The sequence below is a fragment of the Caretta caretta genome, chromosome 9, assembly GCF_965140235.1.
Source record: "Caretta caretta isolate rCarCar2 chromosome 9, rCarCar1.hap1, whole genome shotgun sequence".
In the NCBI taxonomy this organism is placed as follows: domain Eukaryota; kingdom Metazoa; phylum Chordata; order Testudines; family Cheloniidae; genus Caretta; species Caretta caretta.
Window position 1 is genome coordinate 102,494,924 of NC_134214.1, and position 14,959 is coordinate 102,509,882.

The following is a 14,959-nucleotide window of genomic DNA, read 5'->3' on the forward strand; positions in this document are numbered from 1 at the left end:
TGCTCACCCAAACTGCCTGGGGCACCTGGGGAACGGGCAAGGAGAGGAGCTACACGTGTACATGAGAGCGTCCCAGTGCGGATCTGTCAGCCTCCCATCAGCCTGTACTGTTCTGTGTCTTCCAGGTGTCAGGCCCTGTGGGGAGATCATGCAATGTCCCCCTTGGGCCAAACAGGAGCTGGTGTGTACATCTGCCTTCCTTCTGGAAAGGGCTGGTCATGGGATATGGCTCAGATGACCACCCCACTCCTTCCTGCTGGGATGCATAAATGCATACGAGCCTGGGTGACTGATGAGCATCCCTTTTGAAGCATGATTTTTAACCTCAGCCTGCCCATCCCCTGGCTCATCTCTAACCGCGGTCATTAATGGCAGTCCGGTTAAACCGTATTGGGCCATAGACTGTCAGTGGTTCCTGTTGTTTGTGACCACACTTCTCAAAGCCATTTTATACCTGTCTTGAGGAGCCCTGCCCCAACCCTTCTGGGTGGGGTAGTTTCGAGCACGATTTAGATGAAACTGGTTGAGCTGTCGTGCTGTGGACAGGACAGTAATTACTAGGTTTGCTGCCAAACTGCCTTAGTCAGTCCTCCAAGGCAATCCCACAGTGCATGGCATGACATCAGTAGGGGAAATGTTTGCCACACTGTCTTCCAAAGCAGGAAATAACCCCCTATTCTTGAGATGAACACACCTGCATTCCCTGGCTGTGGATACCCCAGACCTCTCCTGCCGTTGGTTATAGATTGTTAGATTCCAAAGCCAGAAAGGACCATTGTGATTATCTAGTCTGACCTCCTGTATAGCACAGGCCAGAGACCTGCCCCAAAACATTCCTAGAGCAGAGCTTTTAGGAAAACAGCCCATCTTGATTTAAAAATTGTCAGTGATGGAGAATCCATTGTGAACCTTGGTAAATTGTTCCAATGGTTAATTACTCTCACTGTCAAAAATTTGCAGTCTGAATTTGTCTGACTTCAGCTTCCAGATGTTGGATCACATTAGACCTTTCTCTGCTAGATTGAAGAGCCCGTTATTAAATATTTGTTCCTAGTGCAGGTACTTATACACTGCAGTCAAGTCACCCCTTCACCTTGTCTGTAAGATCATGTGATTGTGACATAGTTTAATGCACACTGGACGTCCCCCTCCCCCTGTGAGATGTAGGTCATTAGGAATAGACTCATGGGACATCATGCCCCAGTGCCAGCCCTGTGGGGCCCCAAGAGGCAAAGTGCATCTGAACTGGCTCCAAAGATCCTGGATAAGGCTTTACCTGGGCTGGGAAATAGATGTAAAACATATTCATGCCCATGTAACTGGGAGTGAGGTCAGGGACCAGCCAGCTGTGCTGCCCCTGCCTTGGCCCTCTTGCTATGTTGAATGCTCTAGTTTCTGTTCCCACTCCAAAGCCTAGGTACCTCAGTGTCATCTGGTACTGGCTGCTGTCAAGAGTGGGGTACTGAGCTGGGTGCCCGTAGCTCTGCTCCAGTCTGGCAGTTGCAGCTGAAGAGAGTGGCTTCCTTCTAAGTCATCTGGCCTTTCCACAGGGCTGGCGTTGGAGACCCCAGACAATTGCTGTCGCTCACAGAGCAGGGCAGCCTTGTGTGCATTCTGAGGCCAAGTCTTTTATCTTGGCTCCCAATGGGGGCTGATTGTCGGGAAACACTGAGCACCCCATCTACTGCCCCCAAGAATCGGGCCTTGCAGAGTCTCAGGTAGGGCACCTAGAATCCCTAAGTTACTTTGGAAATGGTTTGCAGCTTTCGGCCGTGCTGTGTGTATGGTCTGGGGCCCTGGCTGAATCCCGCTGGGGTCTGGAATTAGTCAAGTGTGTCGTGCCCATTTGTGGAGCCCTGTTGTACTCTTCATGGGTCTGCTTTTTGCTTTAATCCCAGACATTAGGCAGCTCACTTCCAGCGCTGGGTATGTTTCCCCGCTCCCCCAAAAAATCACTCAAAGAGGAGGGCAGTGCAGTGCAGTGCAGCGCAGCCTGGTATCACTGATTCATAGAACCACAGTTTCTCCTCCCTGCCCCCAGGTGCCTGACTGCAGTGATTAGGGCATCCTCTACCCGCACGAGGTATGCGTTAGAACAACATCCAGTCTTGATTTGAACCTGAGAATGCTTCTGTTGGCCGATGATCGGCACTAATGCGCACCTAGTCTAGGCGAGGCCTTCGAGCGCGGCTCCATGTTCCGCATCAGATTGCTAATCCCAGGCAGGATTTGCCGCTCACCTTCTAGCTGCCAGTGTTAAACTCCCCCTGAGGCCCACGGGCAGCTTTCCTTCTCCTGTGTTGTCACGGTAATGCAGATTCTGCAGGTCAGATGCTACTCTCAATGAAACCTGTATGGATCTTTTGTCCTCACACCCTCCACAAAGTGATGCCTGCCTCAGCCACAGAGCACGTATTGCTGTATTGCTAGGTGCCAGAGTGCAGGCATTCTCATTAGTACCTTGCCTTCTTTGGGTCTGCCTCTGTGGCTGCATCTGGAGGCTCAGACTACTTAACCCTTGAGATAGCAAGGTGACGGACCCCTTGGGAATGTCCTAGGTAGGTAGATCAGACAGTTGGGTTGATCTTTGAGCCAGCCTGGAGCCCAGTTCCCTGTTCCCAAGTCTGTGCTGGCTCTGCAGGGCAACAGCAGTTTCTCCTGACACACGAGGGTAGCAGAGCTGTTGCATAAGAAGAAGCAGCTTGCACACAGCATCTCTTCAAGCCATGCCAGCTCTTCTGAACACTGCCTGGCTCCCCGAAGGCGCACCCTGCTGACCATGCACTGGATGATCTAACATCAGTGTCGTCAGGGTATGTCTACACGGCAATTAAAAACCCATTGCTGGCCCGCGCCAGCTGACTTGGGCTCAGGCTAAGGGATTGTTGAATTGTGGTGTAGACTTTCAGGCTTGAGCTGGAGCCCAGGCTCTAGCACCCTGTGAGGTGTGGGAGGGTCCCAGAGCTCCCAAACCCAAATGTCTACATGGAGCTAAGGGCCTGAGCCCCTTAGCCCGTCAGCTGGCACGGGATAGCCCTGGGTGCCTGACTGCAGTGTAGACGTACCTTCTGAGAGCAGCGCATGTGCAGCTGTGTGGCCAGAAATGCAGCAAACCCTTTCTCTGACCTGATGCAGCCTTGCAGCCAGGGTTCAGCGGCCTTGGCTATGTAAACGTCACTAGCTTTTATTCTCCCTGGGTTAGTCTCACGGGAGAGGAATGGTTAAATAATTCTCCCTCCTCTTGTTCTTTGGCCATGTTAATCCTGCTGAGCATCTGGTGGCTGGACTCTTAGTTAATTCCTTTGTGAGCCACTGGTTTTACCCTGTAGTAATATACGCAGCCAACTCCCTAGCTCCCTGTGTGTTTTAAAGGCAGAGACTGTGGGTTTTTTTGCATGTACATGCTGTGTGCGCAGCACGTTCCCAGCTTGGAGACTGAAGGAATGCTCAAAGGGCCTGTTTACACTCTGGAACCTGCCTGACCTGTTCTCCTGGGCTCTCACATTTCTTTATGTTCCTAATCACTCTGCTCCCAAGCAGCCTGTGCCAGCCACACACACACAGCTTTCATTCATTGGCTTCAAAAGTTCGACCTCTCTGTGGGTTATGTGCCCTTACCTAAAAGGACCCTGCCATGTTCTGCTGTTGGCTCCCTCACCCTGGGCTTGGGGCAGGGGATGCTACATCTGACCTGTTGACTTGAGTTCCTAGTCTCGAGTTTACTGCTGAGCAAAAAAGTAGCGTGTTTTCGGATGTGGCTTGTCCATTATTGTCTAACAAGTTAGGAATGGTCTCCTGGGAGACAGATTGGGGCTGGATTATCTGGGATGCTCAAAACTGGACAAAGTCAGTAAGCTAAGGCTCTGCTGGGTTTTCTGTGAAGTTCCCCAACCCCCACCCTCTAATGTTGCTCCCTGGTTTTAGTATAGATGGTTTCTGTCCACTGCAGGTGTGCTCAACATTGTGAGTGAAGCAATGCCCGCAGTAGAGACCCCATGATACCAGAGTCCTAGGACAAGTGCTTTTGCTTCCAGGAATTGCCTGGGATGTTGAAGTGCCTTATTCGCTCTGCTGTAGTCCAGAAGTTCCAGAAATGCCCATTTAGCTGACTTGGATCACTCGCTCTCCCCAGCCTGGCTGTGCTGCAGTAGTTGCTGTGACCCGTGTGTGAAGGGGCTATAAATGGGAATCTCTTCTTTCCTCTCCCTGGATGTTGAGAGGCATTGTGACCTGTTCCGTGCGGAATCCCAGGTGTCCCAAAGGGCTTTCCTGACTGCAGCACCACTGCACTAGGCTGGCTAGAGCAGGGGTGAATATAGCACAGGTGGAAGGTACAGACCATGGACATCTGATTCACTTCTGCCTCTATACCTGGCTTCCCTGCACTTGCGGTTGGAGCAGAGGTTGTTGCTGGGGTGGATCCCAAGGAATTTCTCTCCAAACACAGCATGAGGCTTCCTTTCGAGGTTGCAAATCTGAGCTGGCATCTGAATGTGCTGGCTTCAATTTTGAAAGGGCCCTCTCAGCCCCTGAACTCCCAGGTCTGCTCTGAACTCCCAGGTCTGCTCTGAAGAGTGGCTGTGTAATGGCACTGTGGAGGCAGGGTTGGATTGCGGTTATTGAGAGAGATTCATGTCTGTTGCTAGTGCCTCGAGTTTTTTCTGGGTCTTTCCTGCTGAGACCTTGTCATGCTCATTGGGAATAAAGATCCCACAGAAAGAACATAGCCAGGGAAGCTGAGAACAAGGTGTGAGAGAGATGAGAATGTGGCTTCCTCTGTGGTGACTGCACTGGTTCAGAGGGTCTGCACGACTTCATCATCAGGTCAGCGGTTACCAGCAGGGGTGTGCCCAAGGGACAGGAGTTGCTCTCCAGACCACAGCCATGCCGGACTCATTGTGGTCACAGAGTTCCCCACATTACTGCATCCCACTTAGAACTCTGTGAGCCATAGATCCCCCTCCAGGGTAGTGCTCAGGGAAGGGAGAGGAGAGGCTCCTTTTATACACAGGAGGAAAACAGTTTTTAAGGGCACGGTTTGGGAGAAGGCTGCATGAGATACACAGCACGCCTGTTGCTTTGCTATCTATGTTAAAGGGACGCAATCAATTTAAAAAATCACACTGAGACATGTACCTTCCATGGTTACAAGCCTCACCTAATGTTCCTGGAACTGACAGTGATTAGAGAAAGAAAAGAGTTTCTCTGGCCTCAGCGTGTTTCCTGTGTGTGACAGCATGCTGTGTCTAGCCAGTGTCACTGCTTCCCCTCTTGTCTTGGGGGAGGTGTTTCACAGCAACAGGGGAGAGAAGAACACATGAAAAATAGGGGAATGTGATTGTAAATGCACAAATGTTGTCTGGGGCTCATGGGATGGACGTGAAAACTAGAAAGACTAGATCTCGAGTTGTTGCTGTCCTTGTAAAGGTTCTCTTAGAAGCTCTAGTTTTAGCCCCTGCCTCTCCCCAATAATTCAGAAGGTAATGGAGAAAAAAGGTTTCTTGCAAGTTTGGAGAAAATCACTCAAACCGCTTTGTTACTCTGACTTGACACTAGTTGTCTAACAGGTCTAGCCCAAATTACTACTTGGCTAATCATTCTGGGAAGCTAGTGCCCAGGTAAAACTCAACCCAGCTGGTCAGTGAGCAGAGTTACTGCAGAGTAGAACTGTCATTAGTGTGTGGTGTAGACCATCAGGCTATGGGGCTCTGTGTAGACGTAAAGTTATTTTGCTAACTCAACCAAGGACCAATTCTGCATGAGAGAAGGCCAAGTGACTCTCTGAGATGAATTAGAGGCCTGGGATTAAGCCATCTTGAGAGTAAGCCGGGGCCAGGGTCTGTGCAGGGAACTACTGGAGTCCAATTCTGCTTTAAAGCCACAGAATAAAGACAAGTACAGGGAGAGAGGATTTTGTGTGTGTTGTGTTAGATCCTACTTGATCACAGGAAGCTAGGAGCTAATTGCATCTTAGAGTGAACATAAGGGTCCTCTTACAATGACAGTTAATAGAGCTTTCTTCTAGCTTGAGTGAAGACGGCTGTGAAGCCAGGCTTCCAGTCTCATTCTGCAGCCATGTGTGGCATGCGCTGTGACAGTTCACTTGTAGTCCTGCATTTGTGGCAGAATGAGTGTGTCTGTGTGAAGGAAGCAGGTCACGCTGATTTGGAAATTTGAGGTCATTTAAAAACTTGCCGTGTGGAACCACGCAGGAGCAGCTCCACGGGTATGGCTGCGGTTTGGGTTCCAGTATATGCTCTGTATTCACTCCCCTCAGAACTTGCATAGTAAAAGTAATGTTGTTCCTTTCCCTTCAGTGGAAATTATCAGATCAAACTTTAGATGTAATTTTGTCACTGCTAGGAAATATTAACGATGGAACTCCTGCATCGTAAATGAAATACGTTAGATAAACTGTTAGTGCGGGAAGCATTTAAAAGTGTGGAAGGGAACTATTTAGGGAAGGTAGAAAAATATTCAGACACACTCATAGTTCACACAGTCTCTGAAATAAAATGAGTGCATGTAAAATGTCAATGTAAATTCGTAAAATGTCCTGACCTGTTTGTGTAGTGGTCCCTATCCATCTACAAGGGATTTAACCACAACTCTAGAAACACTCACAGTCCCTGCCTAGAGAGGACAGGTTAACGCATTCTGCAGGCCTGTCAATTCCCTTCTCTCCTCCTTGCTAAATGAGCAGTGTACCGGCCTGGCTTGGAGAACAGGTCTACTATGAGTTCTGCAGCCTTTATATGGGTGCAGATTGTTGGGTGTAGAAATGTCTGACTCACATCCAAAGGGCAAATAAGGAGAGAACGCTGCTGCTGTCCTCCCTGTCCTGGCTGCTAGATTGGGTTTTCTGCTCCATGTGGGAGGAAGCTGTTTCTGGAATACACATGAAGAATACAGTGGGTCTCTTTGACCATAGTGGGTAGTTTGGATAGGAGAGGGTTGAGTGTGGTCTCTCTATGGAGAGTAGGTATACGTGGCTGGTAGTGGGCTTGGAACTGGAGGACAGTCTGTGGGTTTGCAAAAAGAAAAGGAGTACTTGTGGCACCTTAGAGACTAACACATTTATCTGAGCATGAGCTTTCGTGAGCTACAGCTCACTTCATCGGATGAAGTGACACATCCGATGAAGTGAGCCGTAGCTCACGAAAGCTCATGCTCAGATAAATGTGTTAGTCTCTAAGGTGCCACAAGTACTCCTTTTCTTTTTGCGAATACAGATTAATACGGCTGTTACTCTGAAGTCTGTGGGTTATGTGTGGAGTGCAGCTGACTGAGGTCGCCTATTTTGGGAAGGTTTATGATGCAGGAGGAGTGGGTATTGGACACCGGCAGATTGAAGCTGGCAAGCGCAAGAGCTGAGTTGCTTTTAGAATGCGTGTTGTGATATTTGAATATTTCTCTCTCGTGTTTTAACTGTGGCATTCCTTGGCTTGCACAGGCTTCAGCTTTATTGGTCTGATAAAGTTTGTTGTCAGTTAATAATTGCACACACAATGTAGGTTACAGCCATTTGGCTTTTACTGCTTCGCATACAGTATGTAGCCAGCCTAAAACGTCCCAAGGAGAGGTCCTGGGGGAGGGGGCAGGGGAAGAAGGGTGCTAGCTTCTCAGCTCAGCTGATCAGGAGTGGAAAGGCACCCTTGGGACTCATTTAATCCCATACAAAATATTAAATAGCAACTTTTCCAAACCCAGAGCAGGAAAGCAGTTGTGGGGAGACTGCTCTGATGTGGAATGGGCCATTCCGAGTCTTTCTGGGCCCCAAGCAGTGAGGATGGAAACCCTGATGCTGCAATACAAAAAATGTTCTTAGACATGCAAAAAGGCCCATGTATTTTCTGAACAAATGACACTGCATGAAAGAGTGAATGTAAGTGGAGCTGATTTGGAGCGTGACTTTCTCAAGAAATTCTGCTGGATTGGGAGTATTGAAGGCAGAGAATCTCTAGCTGCATGTTGAATCAGTAAAAAACAAATGCAAGTGATTGGCTGAAGGAAGAATTGACAGACCTGGCGGATGGAGCAAGAAGAAGGAACCTGAGGATAGTGGGTCTCTCTGGAAGAGAGATCACAGATGATGTGCTTTCTTTTATCCGTAACTTCCTCAAGGAAATCTGGGCTGCGTCAGAACAAGCTCAGTACAGCCTCCTGCTGTTTAAACCACTGGAGCAGGGAGCAGGACTCAGTGTTGTAACAAAGAAAATTAATTCACAAAGTGACAAAGAAAGAAGTGTCTTCAAAAGTCGCGTGTGTCCCTCTTGTCTAATAAGGCAGGCTGGTGACCAGCCCTGCAGGGTGAGCACACTCAGTGAGGCTGATGCCAGCATTTGGGATCTTTGGTCCATGGTTCAGGTATTTCAAGAAACAAAAGAAGCCCAGACTGCACATACTCTGCAACTGTGTTCTGAGCGCCAAAGCCTCAGGTTTCTCACCCCCTCCCCCCTCCTCCTGCAATCCAAGGTTCCTCTTGCATCCAGGGATACTGGTGGTGTTAAACAATGAGAGCAAGGGTGGCATCTCCATGCTCTGTCCGTCCACCTTTGTGTGCATCTGGAGGGCAGGTTCATCTGATGGAAGGGAATTTGATAAATCTGACTTTTGGCCTCCCCCAATCTCTTTTCCTGCCCCCTTGGTCCAACAGCCTCTGCTGGTTATTACTTCCCCAGTTTCTTCTCATGTTTCAGCCAGTTTACATTTCTACAAGCACATCGGGAGGGCTTCTCTCATGATTGAAAATAACCCCTCACCATGTTGTAGGAGTCTCTGGTGTCTGACCTGTTACAATACTTCATCAGCAAGGGGAGCTTATGGCTGACTGTCTACAGTGAATTTTCCCATCATCCCTTGGAGAGGGAAGCCCGAGTGTGGTGTGTATGGACAATGCAGATGTTTTATCGTTAACGTTGGTTAGGGCTGAAACTGCTTGAAGAAGTTACGGGATGTTAGAGAGACCCTGGCAGGTTAAATAAACCCACCTGCTCTATGTTACTAGGAAACCAGAGATCCTGGAAGCCTGCAGGAGTTTTTAAAATCTATCTTTTCAATGTGCTGTTCACATCTCTGGCCTCCCTCCCCTCTGAGCCAGGGGAACACAGCACTGGTCAGAGGGTCCTGCTGGAATGGAGGGGGACAAAGGGGCCTCAAATTCTATCGTAGCAGGGGTATCACTTGCCCAGGAAACGGCTCACCATGCGGGTGGCTGGGCTTATGCAGGCAGTTTCTGTTTGTTGGGTCAATGTCTCCAGCTGGGAGAGGTCCTCACAGCAGAGCCAGGTCTGAATAAGGAATGAACTGGTTACTGAGGGTCCCAAACGCGTGACTCCACCCTGGCCAGGTTCCCTTGGGGTGCCCAGCCCCAGCAGGTTATGGAATGTTGCCTGGTCTGCCCTGGTCTGACACACCTGCCGTCCAGTAGCCACTGGCTATGGCAGACTCGCCTGCTCGAGTGGCCTGCACCACTGTCAGCAGGGGAGAGTCTCACTTCTCCTTCTGTTCCTTTGCAGAGCCCTGTTTGACTATGACAGGACCCGGGACAGCTGCCTGCCGAGCCAGGGGCTCAGCTTCTCCTATGGGGACATTCTGCATGTTATCAATGCCTCAGATGATGAGTGGTGGCAAGCGAGACTAGTGACCCCCCACGGAGAAAGTGAGCAGATTGGGGTCATCCCCAGCAAAAAAAGGTGAGTGTCGTTGCAGCAGCCCTGTTCCCCTCTCCCCATTCTCCACAATGGATCTGGCCAAGCGCAGGGACTGCACCTATGTGGCATTGCATGGACCTGCTCCAGCTGCTAGGAGCCATCGGTGGTGGTGATGCCAGTGACTCCCACCCCCAATTGTATGTGTGACACCCTCACTGGCAGCTGCCAGGAGGCGGCTCTCACTGGTCCCCCGTGGGGCTGTGCACCATCAAGGTCGGGGCGAATATGAAGCAGGGGTTGGTGATAGGTCTGCAGTGAGACCCTTTCTCCTGAAGTGACCTGGATTGTGACTTCCCTGAAGAGCAGCTGAGGAGACGAGAAGAGCAGTTGGTCCTGTTCAGCCGGATGAGAGTCTGGCTCTGCCATGGTTGAAAACTGGGGTTGGGGAGTCCCCAGCCTTGCTAGCCCTGAGGAGCTCAAGACCCCTGATACCTGAGCCATGCAGCCTGTGCCTTGTACCACTGAGGATCTGTCTGTGAGCCAGGTCCCATCCAATGTAAAACCACAGAGCCCCGAGAGAGGAGGAACCAGCTAACCACCAGCTCTGCTTGTGGTTTCTGTGGGTTTAATGTTGAAAGAGATGCTGGGGTGTGTGAGACAGGAGCAAGGTTTCACTTCCCTCTGTCGCCGGGCAGAGGGGTTGGAACGTGCAGGTGCCGGTGGGTACAGGTGAGCTCTGCTTGCTGCAGGGGCAGTGCCCAATTCTTGCTGGCAGAACCGGATCTGCCTGCTGCGGGGAGGGGAGGGTCCTGGTCTGCAGAGACTGAGAATGTCCTTTGGGCAGCTTTCCAGTGTGACGGGATGAAGGCCTGGGACAAAATTCAGCCTCTCTAGTGGAGCTTGCTCCCCGGGCAGCCTCTGCACACGGGAGGGTGGTGACCTAGCATAAATCCCATTCCTAGTTCCAGGGGGACCAGCTGAGGGGAGGGGAGAGGCTTTCTGTGTCCTCACCCTGATCCCTCGTAGAGGCAAGCTGTTCTGCTGTGTGCCTCTGTGCGACATGTCTGTCTATCAATTCATCCATCTGTCCTTCCTCGGGAGTGCCTGGAAAGGGGCAGCCCACACCCTCTCCTTCCCCCTGAGGGGCTCTTTATATAGGGCACACTCTTCAGCTGATCAGCTTATTGAGGGCTGGGCTCCCCACTGGCTCCTCTCCCCTCCAGATTCCTGGCGCTGGTTAGACTCATGACAAGCTGCCTGATCAAATCACTGCTAACAGCAGAAGCTGCTCAATTTGCCCAGAGCTGCCTCCAAGTGTTCTCTCCTTACAGGTGGCATGGTCAGGTGGTTTGGGTGCCAGAGGGAGCTTTAGTCCCTGGATGCGGCGGTGACCATTGGGGTGCAGAGGTGACCCTCTGCCCTTTGCTGCCCACCAATGTAGCTCATCAGGCACCGTATGGAGAGGACCAGGGCAGGGCAGCGAGCTGCACACACATGAACTAGGGCTTTCTCTCATTTGACTTTAATCAGGGTGGAAAAGAAGGAGCGTGCACGATTGAAAACAGTGAAGTTCCATGCCCGGACTGGGATGATTGAGTCCAACAGGGTAAGTGCCAGAGCAGCGGTGCCCGGGATGGCCTGAGGCGGTAGCTAGAGGGGCCAAGGAGCATCCGAGGCTAATGTTGTAATGCTTCTCACTTGGGAAGATAGGCAGAGCATTCCTGAGTAGAGAGCAGCTGAGACCAGTTGGACTCAAGTTGTGTGTGGCTGGGCTGCCTCTTAGGCTTCTGTTCAAACTGCACAGCAGATCCCCTCCTGGGCTGCATGGGTTTTGGCTACAAATCTACAGAGCTGGCAGCCTGGGATGGCCAGGCCATTTGGACAAAGACACTCGAGTGTGTAGCAGAACCTCCCTATGACACTGTGTGTGACCCCATAAGCTGGTGTTCAAGCCCTAGATTGCTTGTGAACAAAAAGTGTATCACAAAACACCCTAGCTGGGTGGAGCTGACTTCAGACCTTCTTGCACAGGCGCTTGTGACTTCCCTACAACGGGTGGCTGGAGGTCAGAGCCTTGCTGCTTAATAAACAACACTTCAGGCAAGGAAGGGGGCTTTTAGGGACATGGCCTTGCTCCTGTGGAAAGCGGATTGGGTAGTCAACCTTCCAACATCCCTACAACATTTTTCTCTACACTTAATTTTTCTCCTGCATTATAGTTTCCATGTAATCTCCATGATTTCATTTGAGGGTGATTGCCCTGCCACAGATCCTCATTGTCTCTTCATTTTAATTTTTCGTGCATGCGTTAAACGCCATTTGTTTTTTCTGTCCTCCCTTCCATCTCCATGTTCTTCACAGTCGATCAAAACGAAACGTAAAAAGAGTTTCCGCCTCTCCCGAAAGTTTCCATTTTACAAGAGCAAAGAGAACCTGGCCCAAGAGAGCAGCGGACAGGAACGTAAGTAGCCGCTGGCCAGAGAGGGCAAAGTGTGCAATCCCCACCCAAACCCCAGCACCTGCTCCCTGTGTGGCAAGCTGGACTGAGTGCATTTCCCTCGGCAAAGAGCCTCCATTCAAAATAGCTGGGAATCACCTTGTATTGGGCCAAACAGCATGACTCTGCCCTTTGAGAACTGTTCTGAGAGCCTTCTCATTTGGAACTGGCTCAGCAAGCAGATAGAGGCAGGATGGGACTTGCTGTGGGACCAATGGGTCCCTCTGAAACTGCTTACCAAGCTCTGGCTGTACCTCCCAGAGTGTCCCAGTGGCTTCCCACCCATATTGAGAGACAGACCCAGAGCCTGCAATGGCTTCCCAAGCTCAGGAGACTCAAATGGAGTGTTGCCTCTTCTCCCGCTGCATAGCAATGGTGGAAGCGGAGATCCTGCCTTGCCCTCTCCTCCGAAGCTGTTCCAGGTACAGTGGCACTCAGGCTGAGCTCTGGCCATCACAGCCATGGCTGGCATTATAGAGAGAGCATAGAACAATGCGTGTCACTGGGCAAAGCCAACCCCGGCCTGTCTGCCTGTAGAGAAGGGGACGTCTCTCCTACCTGCCTCATCCCTTCCCTAGTGCTCAACTCCCAGCCATAGGTGCTATGTCAGCAAAACTGCCTCTCCCAGCTGCTGCCAGTCTAGCTGCCTCTGGCCATGGCCCAGGATTTCTGTCCAGCCTCTGGGCGATGGAGACCTACCTGGCACATTCTCAGTTGTTTGGTGTTTTCATCCTTTCACAACTTCTCAGGACGTGATCAAACCTCTACTCTGCCTTTCTCTGCTCTCCCTGATGTGCCAGGGGCTCTGCCTTCCCCCACTCTCCCCCTAATGTGCTCTCGGGGGGGGCTCTGCCTTCCCCCGCCCTCAGAACAAGGTGAGGGAATATGGTGCTCAAAGGCTCGTGTTTAATGTTGTAAATGGGCAGGTGTGAGAGGGTGCAGCCCTTTGTCCCACTCCTGGAATTGGGAAACACCCTTGCTGTCTATGGTGAGAACCTGGCAGTGCTCATCTGCACGAACCCGTTAGGAGTAGTGAATCCAGCCACCTTTTGTTATGTGACCATCTGCTCCAGAAGCACCTCTGTGGGCAAATCACTGTGGCCTGCAGAGCTGTCCTGTGCCTGGCTCCCTTTCTGGAGGAATTCCAGCTGCCTGCAGAGACAGCTGCACGTTCCGTAGTGTGTCTGGCTCCTGGAGGGACGGCTCCATTTCCCAAGAGGATGGTAAGGCATGAACCCCTGGCTGGCAGCTTCATTGCACTTTCCCTGTTGGAAGGTCACATCTATTCATGGCGTCTCGCCCATCCCGCTTCCCACATGGCGCTAGGAAGCTCCACGTGAGGACAAACCCTGGCTGGGGCCATGCTCTGATGGTGGATGGCTGTGATCCAGGGCCTCAGCTCTGACACCCCTGGCAAATCCCCTGTGTTGAATGGAGGGTGTTCAGAGTGGGGCAAATGGAGCAGAGAACCAGGACGGTCAGAGGCTCCCTCTTCCTCTCCCCCCCCCCCCCCCCGCAGCACGTTCTCTACAGAGCAACAGTTGAACTGAGCATGTGTTAAAAAGTCAGTGTGGTGAAAACTGCACAGTGTCTGGGAGCAAAGGGCTATGCACTCCGGCTTAGGAAAGCACAGTCTATTTGAATCAGAGAGATGCGTGTGGACCACGGTCCTCTGAGGAGCTGAAGGGTTTAACATGCAAACCGCCTACGACGTACTCCTACAGAAGGACTTGCTGGCTAGTGAGCCACTGAGGGAGGTATTCCTAACCTGCGCTGTCTTTCCTCTGCACTTGCTACACATCATCCGCTGTCAATAATACATTGGGTGCTTTGTCGGCAGCTGTGGTCCTCACAGGTGGGAGAGGAGGCAGGGCCAGGTAGAGCAAATCCACCTGCCATGCTGTATTCCCATGTCATGGTGCACTGCTCTGAATGGTCTCTGCTCTGCGGCTCAGTGCAGTTGGGGCCAGGGACAAGAGCCTGTCCGCACACTGCCTGCATGGTGTCTCGCTTCACTGGCACAGATCTCCCTCTGGTGTGTTTATGGAGAGAGTAGCCAGTTTGTCAAATGAGTTCAGTACCCAGCCTGCTGCGCTTTTCTGAAAATCTGGCTCTGGGTAAGTCCAGCACGCCCCTTGTTCCTTCCTGGGCCTGACTTCAGCCATAAAAGCTGTGTGTGCACCTGCATACTCCGAGGCCTCGGGGGTAGGATGGTTGGTGATTTGGCTGCCCAGTGCACTTGCTAGATGCATCTGCCTATGTGTGGTTGCAGGTGTCAGAACTAAGGTCAGCCAGACCCGAACTGCACTGGCTGAATGAATATACAAACCCTCCTTGGGAGGGAGGGCCCCTCTCTCGGCTCCCCCACTTTGCCAGCGACTTGTTAAGTCCCAGCGCCCCCTCTGCTCAGGGTACACAGCTGACAGTGCACCAACGTGCCTGGGACCAGTAGTTGTAGGGATTGGTGGGGGAGTTGGAGAGTCCCTGGGGAGGGGGCTTGGCTTGCTGCTTTCCCTCCTGGAAGTGTTTGTGGTCTGGGGTCGTTGGGGTGGGTGGTGGCTTGCTTGTAGAGGGTGGAACATAACTGAATTCATGACTAAAGGGGATTCACTACCTGCCTCTGGGCTCTCTAACGTCTTTTTTGAGGGCCCATTCTCTGCCAGCTCCAGGTTAGCATGTACTCACGGTGTGGGGGTGAGGACAGGCTGAAATGGGACCCCACTCCCTGTCTAGTTCCTGTTATAGGTAGAAACTTGCAGCCAGTCTCCCTCCCTTGAAATGCTTCACAGCACTTGACTAAATCTGCTTG

At 51.5% G+C, this 14,959-nt stretch overlaps 1 protein-coding gene across 14 annotated transcripts in view; it reads left to right on the forward strand.

Annotated features, from left to right (window-relative positions):
- DLG3 (discs large MAGUK scaffold protein 3) overlaps nucleotides 1-14,959 on the forward strand; it is a 177,862-nt gene that overhangs the window by 146,923 nt on the left and 15,980 nt on the right. For 11 of the 14 annotated variants that reach the window (XM_048865169.2, XM_048865171.2, XM_048865172.2 and 8 more), the window contains 3 exons: nucleotides 9,519-9,695; nucleotides 11,184-11,259; nucleotides 12,015-12,114. In XM_048865169.2, the coding sequence (XP_048721126.1) occupies nucleotides 9,519-9,695; nucleotides 11,184-11,259; nucleotides 12,015-12,114 (353 nt within the window). The remainder of the gene's footprint in view (nucleotides 1-9,518; nucleotides 9,696-11,183; nucleotides 11,260-12,014; nucleotides 12,115-14,959) is intronic. The other 3 variants (XM_048865173.2, XM_075132614.1, XM_048865177.2) reach the window with 1 other exon arrangement.